The sequence below is a fragment of the Manis pentadactyla genome, chromosome 3 (genome assembly GCF_030020395.1).
Source record: "Manis pentadactyla isolate mManPen7 chromosome 3, mManPen7.hap1, whole genome shotgun sequence".
Taxonomy (NCBI): domain Eukaryota; kingdom Metazoa; phylum Chordata; class Mammalia; order Pholidota; family Manidae; genus Manis; species Manis pentadactyla.
This window is the reverse complement of record NC_080021.1, coordinates 9,527,536-9,549,193: the sequence shown is the minus strand read 5'-3', so window position 1 is coordinate 9,549,193 and position 21,658 is coordinate 9,527,536. Positions and strand designations below refer to the sequence as shown.

Genomic DNA, 21,658 nt, shown 5'->3' with positions numbered 1-21,658 from the left:
TCCTCAAGATTCCCAGCCTGCTGGGCTGAGTGTGGTGGGACAGTTTTCTTTAGCTATTGAGCCCTTGTCCCTTTAAGATTTTTAAAAAGAGCCCACTTTTCTTTTGTCCCATATGGCGACCCACTCACAGTCTCCATCTCAGACCCTACCCTTCCGTTTCTCTAATGTGCAGCATACCATGCAATGTGTGTCTATGCTCCCAGTGCAGATGACTAGGGCTGGGTGTTTAGCAGTTCTGTGCTTCCACTCCCTCCCCACTCCAACTCCTTTCCTCCCGCTGGGGAGCTGGGGTGAGGGGAATGCTCGGGTCCCGCCAGGTCATGGCCTAGTATCTTACCCTTTTCATGAGGTGCTGAGTTCTCGCAGATGTAGATGTAGCCTGGCTGTTGTACTGTATCCTCTGGTCTCTCTTTTAGGAGTAGTTGTATTTGCTGTATTTTCAAAAATATATATGGTTTTGGGAGATTTCCACCGCCCTCCTCACGCCGCCATCTTGAGCCGGCTCCAGAGCCTTTTCTTCTCCTGTTTTGCACCTGTCTCGCAGTATGGACGCTCTCTCCTGTGTTCCTCTTAATCAAATCAACTAGCTATTCATGGGCCTTGATGCTTTTGTATATATTTTAAAATAAGTTTATTGATTTTTAAAAAATATTCTTGGCGGGAGTTTGGTTGTATTTTTATGTAATTTCCAATTCATTTCAGAAAAATTTCTATGTTTTTATGATATTAAATTGTGAAGCAGGGTAACACCATAACCACGAACATAGTTCTTTTGTCTCCTTAGGTCTTTTCACAGAGTTTTGAACTTTTCTCCACAAAAGGTTTATGAAATAATTGTCGGCATATTGCATAGTTCGGTTGGCATTGTAAATGGTGTCATGTTTTCCATTGTACTTCCAGTTGGTAAATACTGGCATAGAGGAATAAGTTGTTTCCAAAGTTACTGAGCATTCTTACCATTCTCATACTTTGTTGGTTCCATTGGATTTTCTATGAAGTTATCCCATTATCTGCAAATTATGGCAGGTTTATTTCTGTCCCCACTGGAGCAAAATGCTCAGTTGCTCTAACAAAGAGACCCAACTAAAGCAGCTTGAGAAATAAAGATATTTCTTTTCTTTTCTCTTTCTCATGATGACATTTCCCATGGTGAGGAGTCCAGGTGTCTCATGATCTCTCAGGGCTCAACATTCTTTCTAGGTGTTTCTCTCTCATCATAGGGTCTTGTTCTCCTCTGCAGGGCTGAGTCTGGGTTGCTGAGGGCTGCAGCCAGCAGGGAAGGGATGGAGAGAGAGGCGGGCCACCCCTGCTGACTCTGGGAGGGAAGGGGCACCACCCCCATACAGCCTGGCTCCACAGACAGTGAGTTTCAGTTACTTTGGTTCTCCTTTGTGATGGGCATTCTTGCTCATGTTTTTATCATATTAATCTTACTCCCTAAACAATTTTTTGCTTTTGAAAATCTTTTTGACTGTGTTTTAAGGACTCTGTTTCATTGATGTCTGCCTTTGTCAATATCTTTTACTTTCTTCTTATTTCCTTGACAGTCTTTTGGCTTATTTTAGCCTCTTAAGATGAAAGCTAACCTAATTTCTTTTGTTTCCCAATCAGTGGATTTCTAGCAATAAATTTCCCTCTTATTATATCAGTTTTGCACCCAAAATGTTGATAAGTAGCAATATGCCATGTATTATTAAGTATTTTATTATTTCATACTTTATGTTATTTTTAACCCAAGGAAAATTTTGCATTGTTATCATAGAACATGAATTAGGGGATGCTGAATCTTTGAGACTTATTAGGACCTCCTCTGTGACCTAAGGTGTTCTTCATTTGTTGGCAGAGAAGTTAAATAGTGTTATTGAAATCTTCTACCTGTCTGTTTATTTACCTATTAATTTTCACTTACTCTATCAGTTTCTGAGAGTTACGTGTTAAAATTTTCAAACAGAATTATTGCTTTATCTATTTGTGCCTGCAGTTGTTGCATACTGTATTTTGAAACTATAGTTGAACCTCAAACAGTGTGGGGGTTACGGGCATCAACCCCCTCATACAGCTGAAAATTCACATAAAACTTTATAGACTCCCCAAAACTTAACTACTAATAGCCTACTGTTGACTGGAAACTTTTCCAATAACATAAATGGTTGGTTAATACATATTTTGTATGTTATTTGTGCTGTATACTGTATTCTTGTAATATAGCAAACTAGAGAAAAGAAAATATTCTTTCAAATTGTCACAAATCCCCCAATTTTTTCCAGTATACTTATTGAAAATAGTCTGCATACAAGTGGACCTGCACTGTTCAAACTCATGTTATTCAAGGTCAACTGTATGTATTGTTAGGTTAATGTAGGTTCAATCATTGTATCTTCTTAATATATCATTCTTTTTATAACATCTCTCTTTGTCTTTTGATCATTTCTTTTCACCTCAAGTTCCATTTTTCCTCAAAACTAAATAATTTTTCCTTTTGTTCATTTTGACACAGTCTTTCCACCCTTTATTTTCAAATTCTGAAGTCTTTTGTTTTACCTGTATGTTAAGTAGATCATACAATGCCAGAATTCTAACAATTCATTCTCTCTGTACACAGCAACCAGTATGTTCTATTAAACATATAAATGAAATGCCATCACTGCTCTGCTTAGATCCTTCCAGTGGCTTCCCATTTCTCCTAGAATAGATCCTAAACCCCTGACCCTCCCAGACCTTCTTCCTCCAGACAGCAGCCCTCCATCCTGCCCCCACCTCACTCAGCCCCAACTACCCTGGCCTTTTTCCAGTTCCTTCCACACGCAACCTTGCTCCTGCCCACAAGAACCACCTTGCGTCCCCTGCTGCCTCCAGTGTGCTTCTCAATCTTTGTGTGGCTGTTTGCTGCTCATCCTTCAGGCCTCAGCTCAAATGGGAGCTCAAATGCCTGAGCCAGGAGGTCTTTGCTAAGCATTGGATTAAACGACTCCCCTACCTGCCTCATGCCAGTCTAGCAGCCTGTGCCGCTTTCTGCACTGTGTTCACCATCACCGGGAAGTTCTTGTTTATTCAAGCTCTCTGATATCAGAGAGTTATCAGCCCTTCGCTGCCATAGCTCCTGTGCCTAGAGCAGGGTCTGGTATTTCATAGGAGTCTAGAAAATATTTGTAGAAAGAAATTCTTGGAAGAACAAATAGCAGAGGTATCACAAGTAAAATACACATGTATCTAGGTGAGACAGAGTTTTCTTAACAATCGCTAAGAAGTTGTTCTCCCCTGTGTCCAGCTTTAAGCTTGATAGGACTCCCTCAAAAGTCACAAAATCCAGTTTTCTTGAGGCTGGATGTGAAGAAGCAGCTGAGCTGCTAACCAGTGGGGTTCCTCTTGGTGTTCCTTGCTCTTTCTCATCTCTTTCTAGTTTCAAGTTTATTTGAAAACTCAAAACCTAAAAAAGCTTCAGAATGAACTACCCACCCACCTCACCTGGAAACTCCCCCCACATCCAAGGGTTAAATATTTATTAGGTTTATTTTAATCAGGAATAAATACATGATTTAGCAAAGTGTAATGCTTCCCACTTAGAAACCCCTCTGAGTACCCCCGAAATGTTCCAACCACATTAGTCACAATAGTAAACAATAGCTAAGACATTGTACAAACATCTGGGGTCTGTGAGGCCACTCTGCCTTATGGTGGAAGTCAGCATTCACAGTGTCATATTCATTCCCATATACTGACTGGTCCCTTTGAAACAGCCTTTTAGGATTGCTGAGGAAACCACAAATATCTTCTTGTATAAACACACTGGAATCTGGTGATACCCAGAATCATGTAAATGCATATACACACACCACCAGCCCAGTGATCTCAGGTCCGTGGAATGCGTATGGTGAACAGACAGACCCCTCAGATCAGGCGGTGAGGGTTACTGCATGCCCCCCTCTGCTGCTGACTCCCTCTGCAGTGGGGGGAAAATGAGTCACGATGCACCGCCGCCCCCTTCCTAACAGGACCCGGATGGATGCCTGGAGATAAATACTCCTTCTCTAGATCTTCCCTGTGTTTTCTCTCTCATCTCTTAAAATTATATATGACAGAATTAAGCTACTCTCCCATTTGTATGGGAGCTCAGCATTTTTATTCATGCAGATGGCAGACCCTTCTTAGAATAAAATCCTGGATGAGTTAATTCTTTAGAACTTATCAATTTCCTTTTTTCAAAAGATGCAACCATTCTCACCAACTCAATCAGGCAATCCTCTGCTCTCTGAATGTCCAGCTGAGACAGGAGCTCCGGGTCACCTTTACCTGACCCCAGTCCCACCTGAAGCCATGAGCAGATTTCTGCTTTTACATCCCACTTCCATGACACTTGTTTATACACATTTCTTTCTGTCTACACTGTGAGCACCTCTGCTGGAACCTGAGGCTTATTCCTCTTTTTCCCTTTTTGACCTGCCAACCTATGTGGGACTTAACACAATGCCTTTTCTGGCACTTATGGATAAATAACTGATGCATTTATACAGACAAGAATCTCAGCATGCCAGAGAAACTCCTTCTGTTCTGCAAAGCCATGGCTGGGACATCGTGGCAATGTGCACAGGTCCCGGCCCGCCCTCGTGCTTCCCCCCAGCAGCCTCCCCCTCTCCCATTTGTCTTGCCCTCTGCAGAAGCAGGGAGGCCATCTGACTTCTGCACATGTGGCTTTGGTACCAGCAGGCCAAAGGGCTCTCCTGATTCAGGGCTAATAAGGGCGGTTCATGTTTAGTGTCACTGAGTTCCCTTAAAAAGAGAGGCGCTGCACACCTAAGGTCTTTCTATGGATGTGTTAGAAAAGTTCAGTGCAGGGACAGTTTGCAAACCCAGACCTTCTGCTGGGCCACAGCTTTTGGCTCGTCTCCTTCTCAGGTTTTTCTCATTTGGAAGTTCTCTCTAATGATTTCATGCGTGACCATCTGGATGGTTTATGGAGGATGGTCCTTGTGCACTTTCCTGTGAGAGTGTCGGCATCTTTCCCGCAGACATGACAAGCACACGCACACATGTAGGGCTCTTCTGAGACGTTGCCCTCTTATATCGCGATTTGACATTTCGTGACATCTCAGATCAGACACTAGGGAGGGGCTCCCTTTGTCATGATGTGGACAGAGAAGATTCAAGTTTGAGTCTCCATGTGGCTTCTCTTGGGTCTGGAAGATGTGAGGTTCCCTGGGGACCAGGGAACAAGGCCTCTTCGCAAGATCCCAGGTGATAGTCCAAACCTCTGATCTTGTGGGTGTGCACCATAGTGACTGTTTTGAGCTAGTCTTCAAAGTATGGTGGCGATGAGAAGAAGGAACTCTTCCGTTTGCTTCCACTGTACATCAAGGAGACACTCTTCTTCTTTCTGTCGAAGGAGGTGCTGCCGTCACTGGTCAGGGACAGGTAGGAGGCGATGCTTTCTCGAAGGCCGTAGCTGAAAAGAGACTCATCTACACCTAGTGGGCTCTTTGCTCCCTCCGGGTCCCCCTGCAGTCTGTGAGTGGGAAGGAGGCAGAGGACAAGTAAAAAGAGAGGGACATAGAGAGATGGAGGACAGGAGAATGAGAAAAGGAGGAGAAAAAGAGCCTGGTTAAAACTCCTCTAACTTACTGTTTTTAATTCTGCTTCTTAGGTTTGTGGTGTGTGATCTTAGAGAAATCACTTAACCTCTCTGAACCACTATTTTCTTGGATGGTTACAACTTGCAATTAAAAATTTTAATAAGTATTTCTTTGTGATGTTTACAAGGAAGAGCAGTGTTATTCATCTCCCAGGCAATTCTGATCTCTGACTTTCTTTGAATTTGCCAATGGGATGTCTGGATCAGTGTTTAATTAATAAACGAACCTGCTCATCCCCAACTACAGATACCCCTTAAAATGCAATAACTGACAATCAAAACAAATCAGTGGAAGATTTTTTTTTCCTTAAAAAATTGAAGTCACCATAGGATTTTGCTGGTATGTTTAAGCTTTCTGAGTTTAAAATAATATTAAATTTATACAAGATTTATTTGCATGTTACTCTCTAGGATCTGGACAATTAAGAAAGCAAGGTAGCATCTTGCAGCTAGAAAATATTCTGCTAACACTGGATGGGGACTTAACAAATGTTTGCAGAACTGGGGTTCCTGAGAGCCTTGGCAAGGGATTGTGAGGGCCATGCCACCCAGTGCATGAGGCTGGAGGCTAGGTCTGCCTCCCAGGGGACCGTGGGGTTCCATGGGGCTGCACCTGTTCAGAGTGCTGCCCCTCAGGTGTCTGCAGGGTTTGCTGTAACTGGCCATGGCTTCCATGTGCCGGTTTCAGACACTGGTGTGGGGTTCACACATTCATGGAGGATACGCACACACATAGACACCCCACCTGGACACCCTCTTCCAGTCAAAAGGCTTCTGGCGTAAGGTGACGGGTGAACCGGGGGCCCTCACTGCCGGGGCAGCCATGCTCTGAGTGAGGCAGGGTGTGGTCAGCACACAGCAGAGGCCATCAGCCACTTCTGAGGAGAGAAGCAGACAGCTAACTGGTCAGTGACTCTGGGATGACCTGCCTGCACAGGATGTGGGGTCTGACGGACCATCCAATATGGCTGTTCACAAGGGGAAACAGGCCAAGATCTGGCAGGGTTGACATGTTGTTAACATGCCCTGAATATGCACTCTGCTTAGCTTGGCACAGATAGAGAGTAAAGCGTAGGATCTAGAATCGACCAAACGTGGGCTTGAATTTCTGCTTCCCCACTGACAGTAAATCACCTGGACCCCCTTGAGCCAGGACAGCTGGCAGAGCGCCTGCCTGGGCCCGCCTCCTGGGGTCCCCACTAAAGCAGGTTCCAGCAGCTTCTGCAGGTGAGCCTCGTGTACAAGGAGGCACTGTGTGCAATGCAGATTCCCCCAAACAGCAGTGATTAATACCGCTCGGTGGGCTGACACAGTTGTAGAAAGAAAACTAAATGATGGAAGAAGATAGGAAGGAAGGGAGGGACAGGAGGAAGAAGGGAAGGAGCGAAGGAGTGAAGGCAGCACAAAAATGATGAAAGACCCAGGAAGGGAGTAGGAAAACAGATCAAACATAGAGGCAAGAGAAATTGGATGAAGAAAAAATATCTCTTCTCTACCCTACATACTCATGCACAAAGAGAACAAAAATTAAGTAAACCCACTTCTTTTTTCCCTCTGCTAGTATGAAATGTCAGAGCTTCCAGGGCCCCTCCTCTTTCCCACAGCACGAAGGTAGGGCCCCCATCTCATCAGAGCCCTCTGCCCACCCTCATCATCATTAGAAAGACTATACTGTGGCCGTGCTCAGACATTCTCATACACTGGGGACGTTCCATGGGGGCCCATTCAGTGTGGAGACCTAGTGTTCCCCATGTTACAGGACAGGAAGTGGCCAGGGACGTGTGAGGCTCCTGGCCTCCAGCGGGCCTACCCCTCGGCCTCCCCAGCCTGCCCCAGGGTCTGGGAGGCGCATCACACTGCTGGCCGTCTCCACCTCCCACCTTATTTACAGAGCTTTCAGGGTATCAAGAACAAAAGAACAAAAGGAATTTCACTGAAGAGGCAAACCCAGCCTTTACAGGCAGTGATGCCCTGTTTCACAGTGTTTGGTCTTCCTTTCACAGTGACCTCAAATGCCCACCCCGTTGGCCCATGCTGAGAAATGTGACATTGGGCCCTGAGGTTAGAGGGAGCTTAATTGGATGTGAATCTGAAATAATTGCCTGCCATGGGTTGGAAATTGAAACACCCTCCCAGGTTAGGGGATGAGAGAGAGACCAAGTCAGATACAAAGACTAAAAAAATCAGAGGCAGTAGACAGCATGGGCAGGGGACCTCATGGAAGTCCTTCCTTAGAAAGGTTAGTGCTTATGGTGAAAAGGACGTTTTGGCAAAGAGGAAAAGAACTGACAGTGACGAGCGCATGACACGAGTCCAGTGGGACCAGCATCAATGCTGAGCAGGAAGTACTTGGGTCCTCAGGGGCATGGGAAGCCTTTTAGGATTCAGACCCTTTCCAGTGATTATCAGGGCTGACCTTACTGCAGTCCACTGCCTGATGCAATGGCTGGGGGTCTATGTTTGGAAGGCATTGCTTCTGCCTTGGTGCAAGATCCTTGGGTGTTCTAAGCCTGGAAGCCTCCCAGTCTGTAAAATCTTTGCTGGGGTGGCATCCTTTTCACGTTTGCTTTTGTCTATGCAAAACTTATGGTCTCTACACCTCTCAGATGATTGTTATTAAAAGCCAAATACCAAAACCAACCTTTACTCATAATCAGTAAAAGTTGACTGTTTCCAGGACTCCCTTCCTCTTTCAATTTTAGCTAAGCTGCTAGGTTTTCAGGTATCATATCTGTGATCATTTATTTCGCATCTGCCATGCACCAAGCTGTGATGGGCACATTACATGAATGGTGCTGTTCACCAGCCGCCACAACCGCCGGCAAGGAGCCTGCTCATCCACCCCCATGAATGGGGAGCTGAGGCTATGAGACGGAAGCCTTGGCCGGGTCTCCTGGAGCCCAGAGCTGGGGCTGTCTCCCAAGGGGCCGTGCCATCTTTACGGCCTGCACATCTCCCAGTCTCCCAGGCCAGGCGTACTAACCCACGCCCAGTGGATACCTCCTTTCACCTTGAAATGTCCTTCACTTCCCCACACCCTAAAGAACACTAGCAAAGATACCCAGGGGTGTGAGGTCAGACATCCTGAACCCGGAAGGGGGAACACCTAACAAAGTGAAGGCGGTTTTTTCCTTCCTCTCTCCAGTTTGTCAGGGGAGGGAAGGGGGAAGAGGTGTGCTGGCTGAGGAACCATGGCAGACATTCAGTACGAGCCCATGTTCACGTGCTGGGCCCACTCCAGCACGTTCTGTGTACTAACTCAATGAGTGCTCACTACCTCCCTGCAGTAGGCTGAGATTAGCTACGTTTTACTTATTTAGGCAGCGTTCACAAGCAGTCTGTTTTAGCCTGAAATTTACCATCTGAATTCACAGGAAAAAAGCATATTGAGGAAGCAGGCTGGGCAGAGAGCAAAGCAAGTCCTAAGGGCACCACAGGGCAGCTAGCAAAGAGGGACTTCATTGGTCTGTCCTGATGGGGTTTCCCTTACCGGAATAGTGGTTCACCAGGTCCTCCAGGCACTGGAATGTGAGCCTTGGGGAAATGTAATACCAGTTGTTTGGCAGGCGGAAGATGCGGTAATGCTTCACCTGCCGGTGTCTCACTGAGAGAGAATAAAAACCTGCAGGAAGTGATGACAAGTCAGTGGCATTCCCGGTGTCCCCAGGCAAGGGCAAGCAGCTAAGGGGCCCGCCACCACAGAGAGGCTGTCTCAGCCTGTGATACAAGGATGGTTCCCGGATGTGCGCTCTTGTGTTTTGAGTAATGAGCACCAGAGCGTCCTGCCTGGCTGTCGCTCACCCCGCAGAGCTGCGGCACGTGCAGTGCAGGCTTTCAACACAGCCTTACTCTCTGCGAGATTACCATGTGTGGTGCTTCCACAGCTTTCTGTCAGTCTTTAGGCCAAAGTAAGTGTGTAGGCTTGGGTTGTGCCCTGTAGACCCAGAATCTGTGGTCCTCCTGTGTCCTTCTCAGGTCCTCACAGTATGATTGGTGTGCTGCCGTTGCCCTCCCTGTCCTACAAGGCCACTACCCCACAGATTTTAGGGGGCCTTACAGTTGTGTCTCCATTTCCTGATTCCTGTGCCCTCTGATTTATGCTTGGTTTTTCTCAGTGTCCCTAAGAAACGTGTAAAACCTCTGTTATTTCTCCTTACACACTGTTACAGTAATACCCAAGGTTGGCTAGTAAGAGCAGAACCTGGACAAGTGCCTTCACCTCTCTTAGCCCCAGTTTCTCTGATGGAGAGTGAGACAGTTGTACCTAGGCCACAGTTAAGAGCCCTTCCTGCTTTGTCTTCTGGGGTCCCACCCACAGGCAATGGGAGAGGAGGAGCCCTAGAATTTACTGTGTGTGCTGGGCAGGGGGCTAAACATTTCAAGCAACATTTCTGTTGACTCTCAGAAAGACCCTGGGAGATATTGTCCCCGAATATTTTATAGATGGAGAAATGAGGCTCAGAGCCTCTGAGTGCTCTGGCCAGAGGCATGCAGCTTAGAAGTGGCAGACTCGGCACCTGTCCCTTGTCCTGAGCAGACATCCTAGAGCATTCTGATGGGCATCCCTCACGTTGGCCCCGATCTGCCCTCCGAGGGAACCCAACATGTGTCTTCCAGTAACATCAGTGGGGACTGGAGTGTAGTGAGCAGGTGGAAAATCATCAGAACTTTGCATACCCGAGGGAGCAGAGCCTGCCGCCGCTTCGCTCACCGCCCGTCCCAGCTCAGCTGCAGATTCGGTTGACGACTTCTTTATATTTAGATGGGCTCTGGCACTCAAGCCGAGTTCTCCCCAGCCCCTTAGCCATGCCAGCTCACAGGCTCTGTCTGACCCTGGGTCTCCTGCCTCAGGGGACCCCCAGAACATGCACAAGAAATTTGGCCTTTTCTTTGATCTTACTCTCCCTCAGCACATTCATATTTTTAAGAAAAAAGCTATTCTTGGATTTTGTTATTACGTGTATGTGGTCCCTGCCTCCCCTGAGTAAGGCTGATTCTCATTTTGGCCAAGGGCTCTGGCATCAGGTAGCACTGGCCTTTAATAGGTGCACAGAAAATATTTCCGGACACCTTGTTTTCTCTTCTTTGATAGCAAGTATCCAACAAGCAGGCTGAGAACTTGAACATTAAGAAGTTATTATTCTTAGTTGGGGAAAGTCTAGCTGGTAGGTGCTTTGCTCCTGTGAGTTAGGGCGCTTAGTACATCCTACACACCATGCTCAGCACTTTCCTACTGTTAACCCCATGTTATAGATAAGGGAGCCCAGGCTGGCAGAGCGCAGGTGGCTCCTTAGTAATCCACCAGCTGAAACGGGAGTTCGGCCCCTTGCTCTGAAACATGACAAGAAGCCTCACTATTTCATTTTCACTGACTTGCTTAACATGTAGGATTTAAGGAAGTTATAATGGCCAAGATCACAGCCAGTAAGAGTGTACATCTTGCGCTGATTCCTAAATGGCCTGATTTCATTGAAGGGCACAGTGGGAACTAACATAGGGCCTCCTCTGTAGCAAGAGCACTACCAATATTATATTTGAATAGCACCACGACCTTACAGGGAGGGGTTTGTGCTCCATTTCCCAGAAGAGAAAACTGAGCTCGGGGAAGTAAATGACCCACCCAGGTCACAGAGCTTGAGTGCACAGGCTTGGCCCAATCCAAAGCCTACACTCATGCCACCAGAGTGTCCTATGCCTGGCATTCGCTTTTCTTTTCAGCTGATGGGAAATTTCCCAGCAGAAGTTTGCAGGGCTTCATGTGGATTGGGCCTGTGGCATTGCCCCACCAGGTGCCCACTACCTAGTGCTCATCCTCTTGCTTTGACACCTGCCTCCTTGGAAGTGTGTGGGCTGCAGGGAGCTCACCACATCCGATTGGTTTGCATGTGTTGTGGGAGGAGGGAAAATGAATGAAAGGAGTCAGCCTGAGGCAAAACCTGCTTGTCTGCCTGGAGCCTGGGAAGATGAGTGGCAGGCTGCTCACCTTTCTTTGTCTCACTCTCTCTGATCATGAAGGAGCCGATCTTCGTCTCTGGCAGCTGCAGCAGCTCCTCAGCCTTGTCTCTGCCAAGCCCCTCAAACAGCCAGCTGGGAGTAGGAAGACAGCCATGAGTATGCTGGCATGCCCTCCCCTCAAATAGACAGGGGGGATGCAGGACTAAGAGTGGGGTCCAGTAATAGAAAACCATCAGAATCAAAAAGAAGGCAACCATTCATTCATTCATTCATTCATTCATTCATTAAATCTTTCAAGTAAAATTTCCAAGTATCTACTGCATGTGAGGCACATCACATTGGGAAACGAGGACACGGAGGTGCACAGAGCATCCCCTTTCTCAGGTACCAGCTGGACTGTACCATTCTGTAATATGAATCGTATGAACATTCTATAACGAGCCCATTTTGAATCCTTTATATTGCCTTCTTGTCTCCTCTCTTTTTCAACACATTTGGAACACAGTTGTCACTGCTCTATGCGTTTACATGTATTTCTTGCATTTTTCACTTACCAGTAAAAAAAAGCAGTTGTAATACTGCAGTCCAGCTTTCTAATGGAATGAACCCCTTGCGGAGGAGAGCGGGCACTTTCGAAGACTTCAGAAAGCAGCTCAGCACACAGAGGGAGCTATGTTCTATGTGAAGGGCCCTTACTCATTTGGCAGAGCAGCCTGGGCCAGATCTCCGTGTGGCAGGAAGTGCTTTGTTAGCAGTTGGCTGGTGTGTTCTCAGAAGTAATTGCACATCCCTTTTTAATAGCCTCTGCGTTTTAGTGAACAGGCCCTGGCTTTTACTCCTCGGGCCTGAATTAGCATGTGCTGTGGCGAATGCTCACGCTGTTTCACATCCTCTAACGTTACCCACGGCCTGCAAGAGGGGACGTGGAGGGCTGGCTGAGTGCGCCTGAAGCACTATGTGTGAGAAGGCCCGCAGAATGTCATCGGCTACTCTGTATCTATGTTCTGGTCGCCAAGAGCACTTTTATTGAGATCAGGATTGTACTGGATTTGGCCTGATATTTCAACAGTTCTCTTAATTCTGCACAGTGTATGGCATATTAATTATTTTAATGCATATGACAAACATTCATCCTTCCAAGTCCTTACATGAAATTCCACTTAGAAAAATGAAGACAATAAAACAGTAACAATAGTCATGTATCAATTCTAATTATGGGTCACATACCATATTAAGCACTTGAAACTAAACCCCAGATCAACCCCCTAAAACAGGTAGTGTTATCTCTCTTACACTGATGAGGATACCGAGGGTCAGAGTAAACAGGTAATTTGTCCAAGTTACCCCAAGTCAGCAACTGATAGAGATAGAATTGGAATGCATCGGGACTTCCAGTTCCCTAACTGCTGCACAGCTCTCTTCCTAGTCTGTATTTTAAGAACACTTACTGCGTCAACTAGATTAGCAGCTCCATAGGGTGGTGATTACCTCTTACTCATCTGCTCCTACCAGCACTCAGCATGACGTCTTTAACATGAAGGCGTTGATGCATGTTTGCTAAATGAATGAATGGCTTGGTGACACGAAGCTGACTTAGAGGGGTTATGTGACTCAGATCTCTTAGAGAACATGACTCCCATAGCAGCTGCTGCCCCACTTGTGCTCACGTTTATCATCCTGAGCACAGAAAAAGCATTTGGTATTCATAATCAAAATCAGCAATATTGTAATTAAATGCATCAAATTATATTCTTCAAAATATTCAGGCAGTTATCTCTGCTTCACCTGGTGAGAATGGAATGTGCAAAGTCCTTCTCTGAATGTAAAGAAATTATGCCTTTAAATGAGAAACAGTGCTTCCCTCCTTCCTTCCTGTATGCCAAAGTCTGGCCTAGGTAGCCTGACATGAGGACACTGGCTCAAGAAGGTTAAAGAACTTTTCCAAGGCTCTTCCTTGGAAGTCAGGTTGCTTAGCCACACATACACCAGTCCAGGTGCGCTGGCATCCACGGCCACCCATCATGTTGCATGGCTCTTTGCACAACTGCAGGGGAGGCAGCGAGCTGGTTTTCTCATCTGCCCTGCCTGGTTAGTTAGCATTCCTCCTTTTCTGCTTGACTTCTCTCTTTGTCAAGTTGGGTACGTAAGCATTTTTGGCAGTAAACGTTCTGTGTTCTGGATATGATTTTATAAGAATATAGCTAATATGTATGAGTGCTTACTGTAAAGCTGAGCATTGTTCCCAAAACTATCGCAGTATTATCCCACCTCCTTCTCCTAACCACACTATGCTCTGCTCATATTATCATATAATATCACCCCCATCATTCTATTTTATGAAGTCTATTTAACAGGCGGAGAGAGGAAACCAACGTATAGGATGTTAAGTAGCTTGCTCACAGTCACACAGCCAGTAAGTGACAGGCAGGATTTGAGCCCTGTCAGACTGACTTTTTATCTGCTGTATCCTATGATAGCAGCTCCTGAATATTTATTGCCGTGTGCCAGGAAAACCACATTAGTGCTGAAAGGTCTAACTCCCTGCATCTTACTGATGGGGAAATTGAGTCCCAAGTAGGGGAAGGGATTAACCCAATTTGCACCCTTCCTTATAGACTGAGCTGAGAGTAAAGGTGACCCTCTCGAGCCAATGCTTTCCTTTCCACTGTACCATGCTGGAAACCCTCTGTTGAAACTTACATGTCACTTGCATGAATATGATTCTTTACTGATGCTGCTTTACAATGTACTCACCCATGGTAAACCCTGGCCACACATATTCCAGGAATATAACTCTCTCGACCGGTGCTGAGGGAAATGGCTTTCCACCAGCCCCCTTCACTGTAAGAACAAGAACAGATAGGAAAGGATGGGTAGGTAGGTAGCAAAGCAAAATGAATGAGAGAACAGAGTAATCAGGTTTAACCTGGGGCATGTTGGGACGTTCCTTTTTTAAGATTTCTCATTGCCCATGTTGACCTGAATTTCCCCATATGAAAATTTAGTTTTTCAGTATATCCTTCCATTCCACGCTAAGCAGGAAATCTTCCCATATGCCGGCAATAGCCCTTGGCTGGGATCAGCAGCTGATGTTTCTAGCTGCTGTGCTCCAGTTGGAGGCTATATGAAAGTAAATGCTTACTGTGAAACTATAACCAAGATAGTGTCATATGTCTATAGCCATGAAAATTAAAGGGGCTTAGGGCCTCTATTTATTCTATAGCCTATTTCAAATCATAGCAAGATTACAGGAGAGAAGGCAATACTTTTTTATCATCACAAGTTTTTTCAGACCCCTGGGTGTTCCTTTCTGGGTCTGTACTGTTATATATTCTCAATACTGCATGGGTTAGTGGGGCCAATAAGAGAAGCAGAAGTTGGATCAAAAAGGATCTCAAAAGGCAAGTAAGGAATTTAAATGTTGTCCATCAGGAAATGGGGAGCCACTGAAGATTCTAGAGCACCGGCACCACTAAGAAGGATTAAGATCTACTATATGAGCCAAATTTCTCACTTCACATAGTACCAGGGTCCATGTGGAGGAGCAGGACAGTTATAGCTAAAATCTAATGATCACAACCCAAATCAAGTTCATTTTTTGGAGGGCTATAAAAGTTTTGGAAAGCTAACTCACTCAGAAATCACTCGCAGTTTCTCCCCTCGGCGGAATATCGGGGGGCTGATATCAGGAGATGGGTAATCACTCAGCACAGCCAGGAAGTCACTGTCCAGTCCTGGGGAACAAAGGCAAAAGGGTGTTCTTATTCACAAGGAGCTACAAGGCAACCTCAGAAAGGGAGGGGGCCAAGAGGGGTCCCTCCTGGGGACTCTGTAACTGGAGATGCCCCAACTACTTTGAAACAGCAATCGATAGCAGCCCTGCTGTCTTCAGGGATGGTGACCTGGAGGAACCCTGAAGGGCAGGAGATCCATTCCCATTCACAAGCCTGCCTTCTTGGCCTTGATGTTCTTACCTGAGAAATGAGGATCCAGAGATCTTTGAGCTGAAGTCACAAGATCTGGCTTCAGGGTCTGCCCCTGTGTCTGCTAATCCATGTAGGTCCCAGAGTAAGAGTAACTATTAGTCTCGATTTCTCAATCTTTAAAATGGACTAATAGAACCTCATTCCTTATAAAGTGTGGCTGCACATAGTGAATGACAAGGTGCTGCAGAAACATCCCTTCTAATTACCGTCACCTCAGGTTCCCTCCTGGGGCTCACAGGCCCCACATCTGGCACATATGGGGATGGGGGGTGTCAGAGTTAAGCTACATGAATTCTGAGAACCCACCAGGACTGGGCAACACTAATTCTCAAGCTCAACAAAGCACTTCTCTCTTGTAGAATATAAGGTGCCACATTGGAGGTCTGTTTCATAGGGACTTGGTGGAGGGTGGGGCGGAAGAAAAATTAAATGCTTTTCATCATATATGTATATTGAAAGTAATTCTGGTGGTTTTGACAAGGAAAGTATGCCATCTGGTTCATCTGAGTGCAGCTTACTATGAACTAGAGATAGAGTGATAACATGTGAATTTGCTTTTTGGCACTAAGCAAAATCCTTGTGTCCCAGCCTTAGTGATTTGCCATAATTCAGCGCATTAGATGCAGGGTAATACTGGGGACATATTTGAGGAGATAATATACCTTATAAATGGGCAATGTAGGAATTGTTTGCTATGACATTGCATTTAGCACTCCATCTACTAACTGGTAATCTGAACTCAAATTTCTGGGTAACGTATCATATATTCATTCATTCAGCAATTATTTACTGGGCCAATCACCTACATGGGCCAAGCACAGTGAATGAAGTCTCCTTGCTTTAATAGAGCTTATTCCAGAGAATACACAAATTAATTCCATGAGGGGCCATTTCCTGCCCCCTCCACCCCCAGGAAAATCTGGAGATACTCCAGCACTTGGGCATGGCAGGCCATGTTCTAGGATCCAGAAACACCCTGTGCTGGGACCTGTAGACCCTGCCCCTTACAAGTCATATGTCCTGTAGTGTCTGGCTCACAAGTCCTGGGACCAGACTAAGTCAGAAGAGGGTTTAAGCACTAGAATGAGTCAGAAACAAGTACACTCAAATGTACAGTTCACTTGGGGAACCTGAGTCACAGAGACTAAGCAATGTAATAGCAAGTGTTCCTGGGTGTGAAATGGAAACCAAAAGTGAATCATGGTGGCAGTAGTCCCTGAAAGGGGTCAGGACTCATGAGAAGGGATGACCCAGTGAGGCCTCTGACCTTCCCTGGCCTGTGGGGAGACCTCCCTCACTTTTGGTTTTGCTGAATTAAAAAAGGGCTCTCTGCTTGTATAGCCCAGACCCCACCCAAATAATTATAGGCATCATTACTGTTGGGCTTGCAACCCAAAGTCCCACGTTCTGATGAGGGGTGCACCCAGATTTTGCGGGGCATGAAGTTTATGCAGTCTGGAGGTCTTAAGAAGAATAACGAGAATGCCGTGAAATTGCAAATACAGAATCAGGTTCGGGTCCTGGGAAGGTGCCCTGCCAGGCAGGGAGGCCTACAGTGTGTGGTTTACGCAGCTTCCTGGTAAGCCCACTCCGATTTCGAGGCTGACTCTGCCACTCTGCATGTGGAGGCATCCTTCCCCTCTCGGGCTGGACTGGTCTGGAAAATGAGGGATTGGAAAACTCCTGCACCATAGAAATCTGGACAGATAACCCCCAAAGTGAAAGTCGCACTGGTTAATATGGTCGCTGCCACCTCAGGAGCATTGTGACAAGCTGCTCTGTTTTCCTCAACCTGCCGGGTCCCCAATACTCAGAGCCTGCGAGCTGGCTGTTCCTCCCCACCCTCCCATGGTGCCTGCAGGGAGCATGCTGCTCTCCCCTCCCTCAGCCTTCGGTCCCAGGGCTCCCACTATGCCCCACTCTTCCCGGGCCCCTGCGTTTTCCCTTCGAAGCCATTATCCCAGGCCTTTCTTCGTGTGGTGTGACCTTAGGGCTTATGCCTGAGCTCCGGGAGGAGCCGGCTTGTGGCGTGGCGCCTGTCCCAACAAGGACGCTCAAGGCAGGTTTATTGAACAAAAATGTGACGAGGTCCTTGTGCTACTGGGCCCTTAAAAACTGCCATTATGCTGTGTTTTTAAAGTGACCCAGGAGAAGGAAACCTGAGTTCGGGTGGGCAGGATGGTAGGTGGTCATCCCAGAACCAGCCCTTTGTGAAAAACAAGTGTTGAAATGAGAGGCACAGCATTTGTTATCTGTGACAGTAATAGAACCTTGAAATAAATTGTGTCTACAGAGCAGCTACAGCTTTGATGTCTGACTCATGATTAAGAGTGTGAAACCAAATAACTGTACTTCTTAACGTTAAAAACAGAAATAAAAACAAAAACAAAATCCCATTCTAAAAGCAATTGTTTCAATAGGGGAAAGAGGCTCAGGGTTCTGGAGAGTTTCAGTATCACAATAACAGAGTTGAGCTTCCTGTGGAATTTCCATAATGTGTTGTTGTAGGTGTAACATTTAAAATTCACAGAGAAAATCTTGTGCCGAGGCTTTTGCTTAAAGGTAATAGCCTTTATGTGGTGCTCTGCGAGGGGTTTCAGGCCCGTTGCTATCATCGTTACCACTGGTGTTGAGACATGTCGGCGGAAGGCCCTCTAGTGTGGTGTGTACTTCTGTGGGAAGGGCAGCCATTCGTTCTAAACGAGGTCCTGCGCCAAGATCTCATCCAAGTCTTTCCTGAATTTTGTTCCCTACGGTGAAATAAGTGCAAGGTAGGAAGTCTTTAAGTTCTCTCGTCAAGTTCAAATACATTATCATGTACTACTGGAGTCCCTGGCTTTGTGGCGAGGTGAACATTTGAATTAAATCAGATAAATGAGTAATACAGAGGAGAGACATGCTGAGGAAATAGGATTATTGCAGATTTAAGAGAAGGAAACAAATTAAATGAAGAAATGTATGTTGGGCACAAGGGAAGAAATCCGGAGAGAATTTTTGGAAGAGAGAATGGGCTTTGAAATCAATCAGACCTAGCTTAAATTTTGCCTCCACCGGTTAATTGTTCTGCGATTTGGGGAGAGATTTATTTTTAACTAACCTGAGCCTGAGTTCTTCGAGTATAGAAATGGGCACTATCAAAAGCTACCTCATATGCGCGGGTCAGGGTTCATCAAGTGGCCTATATGGGATGTCTACCTCAAGCAGTGGCAGCTAACGTCATTTTCCTGGGACGGGATGGAGTTACCAGGGTAAACCTATCTGATCCTGACTGATTTCGGCCAATAGTGTCCTAATTTTTGAAAAGCCTCCCGTTGTGTAAATTTGAAAGTATTCATATCTTGTGAAAACAAACTCCATTTGGTGAGAGCAGATGAAATTCAGAAGGCCAAATATTTGCTGGTAGCTCAACTCAGAAATGAATCAGACTTGAACAAAATGTACTGAAATATAAAATAGGAAGTGAGTCCAAAAAAGGAAGGAGACCCAGACAGCACTTACTAGCCACAGATACTACTTGGTTGAAAGAGGACAGGCCCTTTTTTGCATTTTTATTCATTGGAATGTCTCTAACATTGCTTTTTAAATGCTGGACACCTTTCAGTAGATCCCATTTATAACCTTAGAGCAAAACCAGCCGTTCAGTACTTTCAGTGCTCCACACAACCCTACAGAACATATATATTCTTATTTAAAAGTTGAACAACCCAAGGCTAGGAGAGCTTTAGTGGCACATGCAGAGGAGAGCATGAGGATTTCCAAGCTAATAGTCACACCGCTAAGCCGCATCACTCTGCCTGGCACTCTTTACCAGACTCTCTCCAGCTAATATTTGCTCCTTGATGGGCTGGGACAAAGGCTGACTCCACATGAGGCTTCAGAGTCGGCTCAAGCTGCTCAGCGAAGTTGGTGGACAAGGAGCTAAACAACCCAGTGATTTCAGCTTCGGGTTTTGCGTTTCCTTGAGTCCTGCCCAAACGCACGGCCTCAGGAGGGGTCAAAGGAGGCCTTACCTTTAGTATCTTTTACAGGAAATACATGCTCACAGACTTAGCCAGTTGGGACCAAGCAGACTGGCCTGACAGAAGGTCTGCTGAGCTCTCTCGGTCACCAGGAACCACAGGTTATGGGCTGGGAAGTGAGACACAGCAGTCCAGAAAGTTGTTTTCTGCCCAATACCTTGTGTTCCGCCTCTGAAAGATGGGGCAGATCGGGACGGAGTAGAGCCTGCGTCTCTTAAGTGGTGAAACAGGCTTGTGGAGAGGGTCTCGCCGAGAACACACAGCTCGTAAGTTGAGTGCCCATCTCAAAACCAGGTAACGTATCAACAGGGGATGCAGATTCTGCTCTTGACCACCAGCTCTTCTCCTTGTCATACCTCAGATCCACTTCCACTTCTACTTACCAAATAATGTTTTTCTTTATGTTAATTTGTTAAAAAAATTATTCAGTCCCATTCTAAGCAATGTGAAATTGTGGTTTTGATGGACTAGTTATACTTCGTATGGTGTCCATTAGATGTACAAAAGTTGTACAGTCGGTATAAAAAGCAGACTGACCACGTTCCACCTGAAACCACCTAATGTACCTGGGTGGGATGAGTAAGATCCAGATGGGAAATGTGGAGCTGACCTAAGATCTGATGCGGGCTCCTGTCTGTGGCGTCCCTCAGGAGGCCCTGAGTGTCCGTGTTCTTGAATCTGGTGGCCACAGTCTCCCTCACTCTAGAGAGCATTCATCCCTTCTCAGAGCACATGAGCCTCTTGGAAGTCTCTCTCCAGGCATATCCTGTGGGGGTGAAGGGAGGGACTCTAGATTCAGGCCACCTGGCTTCAAATCCCAGCTGTCCCCTTCCAGCTGTATGGCCTTGGGCAAGTCATTGAACTTCTTGTGCCTCAGTTTCCTCAACTGCAAAGTGACGAAGGGAATAGTGATTCTCTCCTGCGGCCATTCTGACAATTGAGAGTTGATGTACATAAAGCGTTTGGACTTGCGTCTGGCATACTATAAACACCAAGTAACTGGAATTATCCCCATTTTACCAAGGAGGACAGAGTGCTCCTAAGGTAACACACTGATGTCTCTCATTGCTTATTGTTTGTTAGTGTAGAAGCAGGATTAAGAGCTAAGTCTGTGGTCTGCAAGCCTTAGAGCGGTTCAGATTCACCAGGGGGCTTGTGAGAAATTTGGCATGCTGCTCCTGTCTACCACCAGATTCTGATTATCAGGTCTAGGGCCAGGCCAGGAAATCTGCATTTTTGACAGCTTTCTAGGGAATCTGACATAGGTGGTCTGAGAACTACCCTCTGAGAAGTGCCAGGCTGGGTCTGAGACCTCCCTGCCCCTTCTAACTCCTCACAGTGCATGCACCCTTCTTCCCACGGGGTAGCACCCCTGATGCCATGTGAATGCACTGCTGAGGTCTCCCCATCCTCGCCCAGGAGGGGTCGCACTGCCGCCTCTCCCAGTGATAGCTCACCTTAGGTCAGAGCGCTAAGAAAGAAAGAAGGGGGAGAAAGGAGGTCAGGAGAGGAAAGAGATCACAGCAGCGGCACTAAATTCTTTTTTTAAGGTAGAAATATGTTTTTTCCCCACTACATGGTGGTGCTTGTGTCTGGCACAGAGTAGGAGTCTGAAGCATGTATATAATTCTAGAGAAAATGAATTTATTTGGGCTGATTTAGAAACAAGTCATAAAATCCCCAGTTCTACCAATTAAAACTTTTTGAGGGGATGGCCGTTTAGACAGCCTAACACAGTCAGATTACCTGCAGTGGAGTTAAAAGAAAGTGGTTTTGCCGTGAGGGAGGATTGTTCGTGCTGATCTGCCTTTGAGGGCTGAGCCCCACCTCGCGCAAGGCTGAGTCACTTACCTAAGGTCATAAAGTTTCCTGGGACATGCCAGAAGCTCAACAAGGTCGTTTGCCTCAGAGCTGCCCTGTGTCCGACAAGTCCTGCTACCTCTCTGGGTTTTGTGACATTAGTCCCTGGGAACTAGGCCACTCAGGAATGTTCTGGAACTCTAGTTGAGGAGAAAACCGATGGGCAAAGCCATATTCCAAAGCACTCACAGAACCGGTCTGGAGGAAGAATG

General features: G+C 46.3%; 2 protein-coding genes across 4 annotated transcripts in view; one reads left to right on the top strand and one right to left on the bottom strand.

The window, feature by feature from the left end:
* TG (thyroglobulin) overlaps positions 1-21,658 on the top strand; it is a 249,643-nt gene that overhangs the window by 156,346 nt on the left and 71,639 nt on the right. The window lies entirely within an intron of this gene.
* SLA (Src like adaptor) overlaps positions 3,492-21,658 on the bottom strand; it is an 82,307-nt gene continuing 64,140 nt past the window's right edge. For all 3 annotated transcript variants that reach the window (XM_036890503.2, XM_036890504.2, XM_036890502.2), the window contains 6 exons: positions 15,216-15,315; positions 14,336-14,422; positions 11,610-11,713; positions 9,117-9,248; positions 6,372-6,504; positions 3,492-5,500 (listed from right to left, as the gene is read on the bottom strand). In XM_036890503.2, the coding sequence (XP_036746398.2) occupies positions 5,287-5,500; positions 6,372-6,504; positions 9,117-9,248; positions 11,610-11,713; positions 14,336-14,422; positions 15,216-15,315 (770 nt within the window). In that variant the 3' untranslated portion in view covers positions 3,492-5,286. The remainder of the gene's footprint in view (positions 5,501-6,371; positions 6,505-9,116; positions 9,249-11,609; positions 11,714-14,335; positions 14,423-15,215; positions 15,316-21,658) is intronic.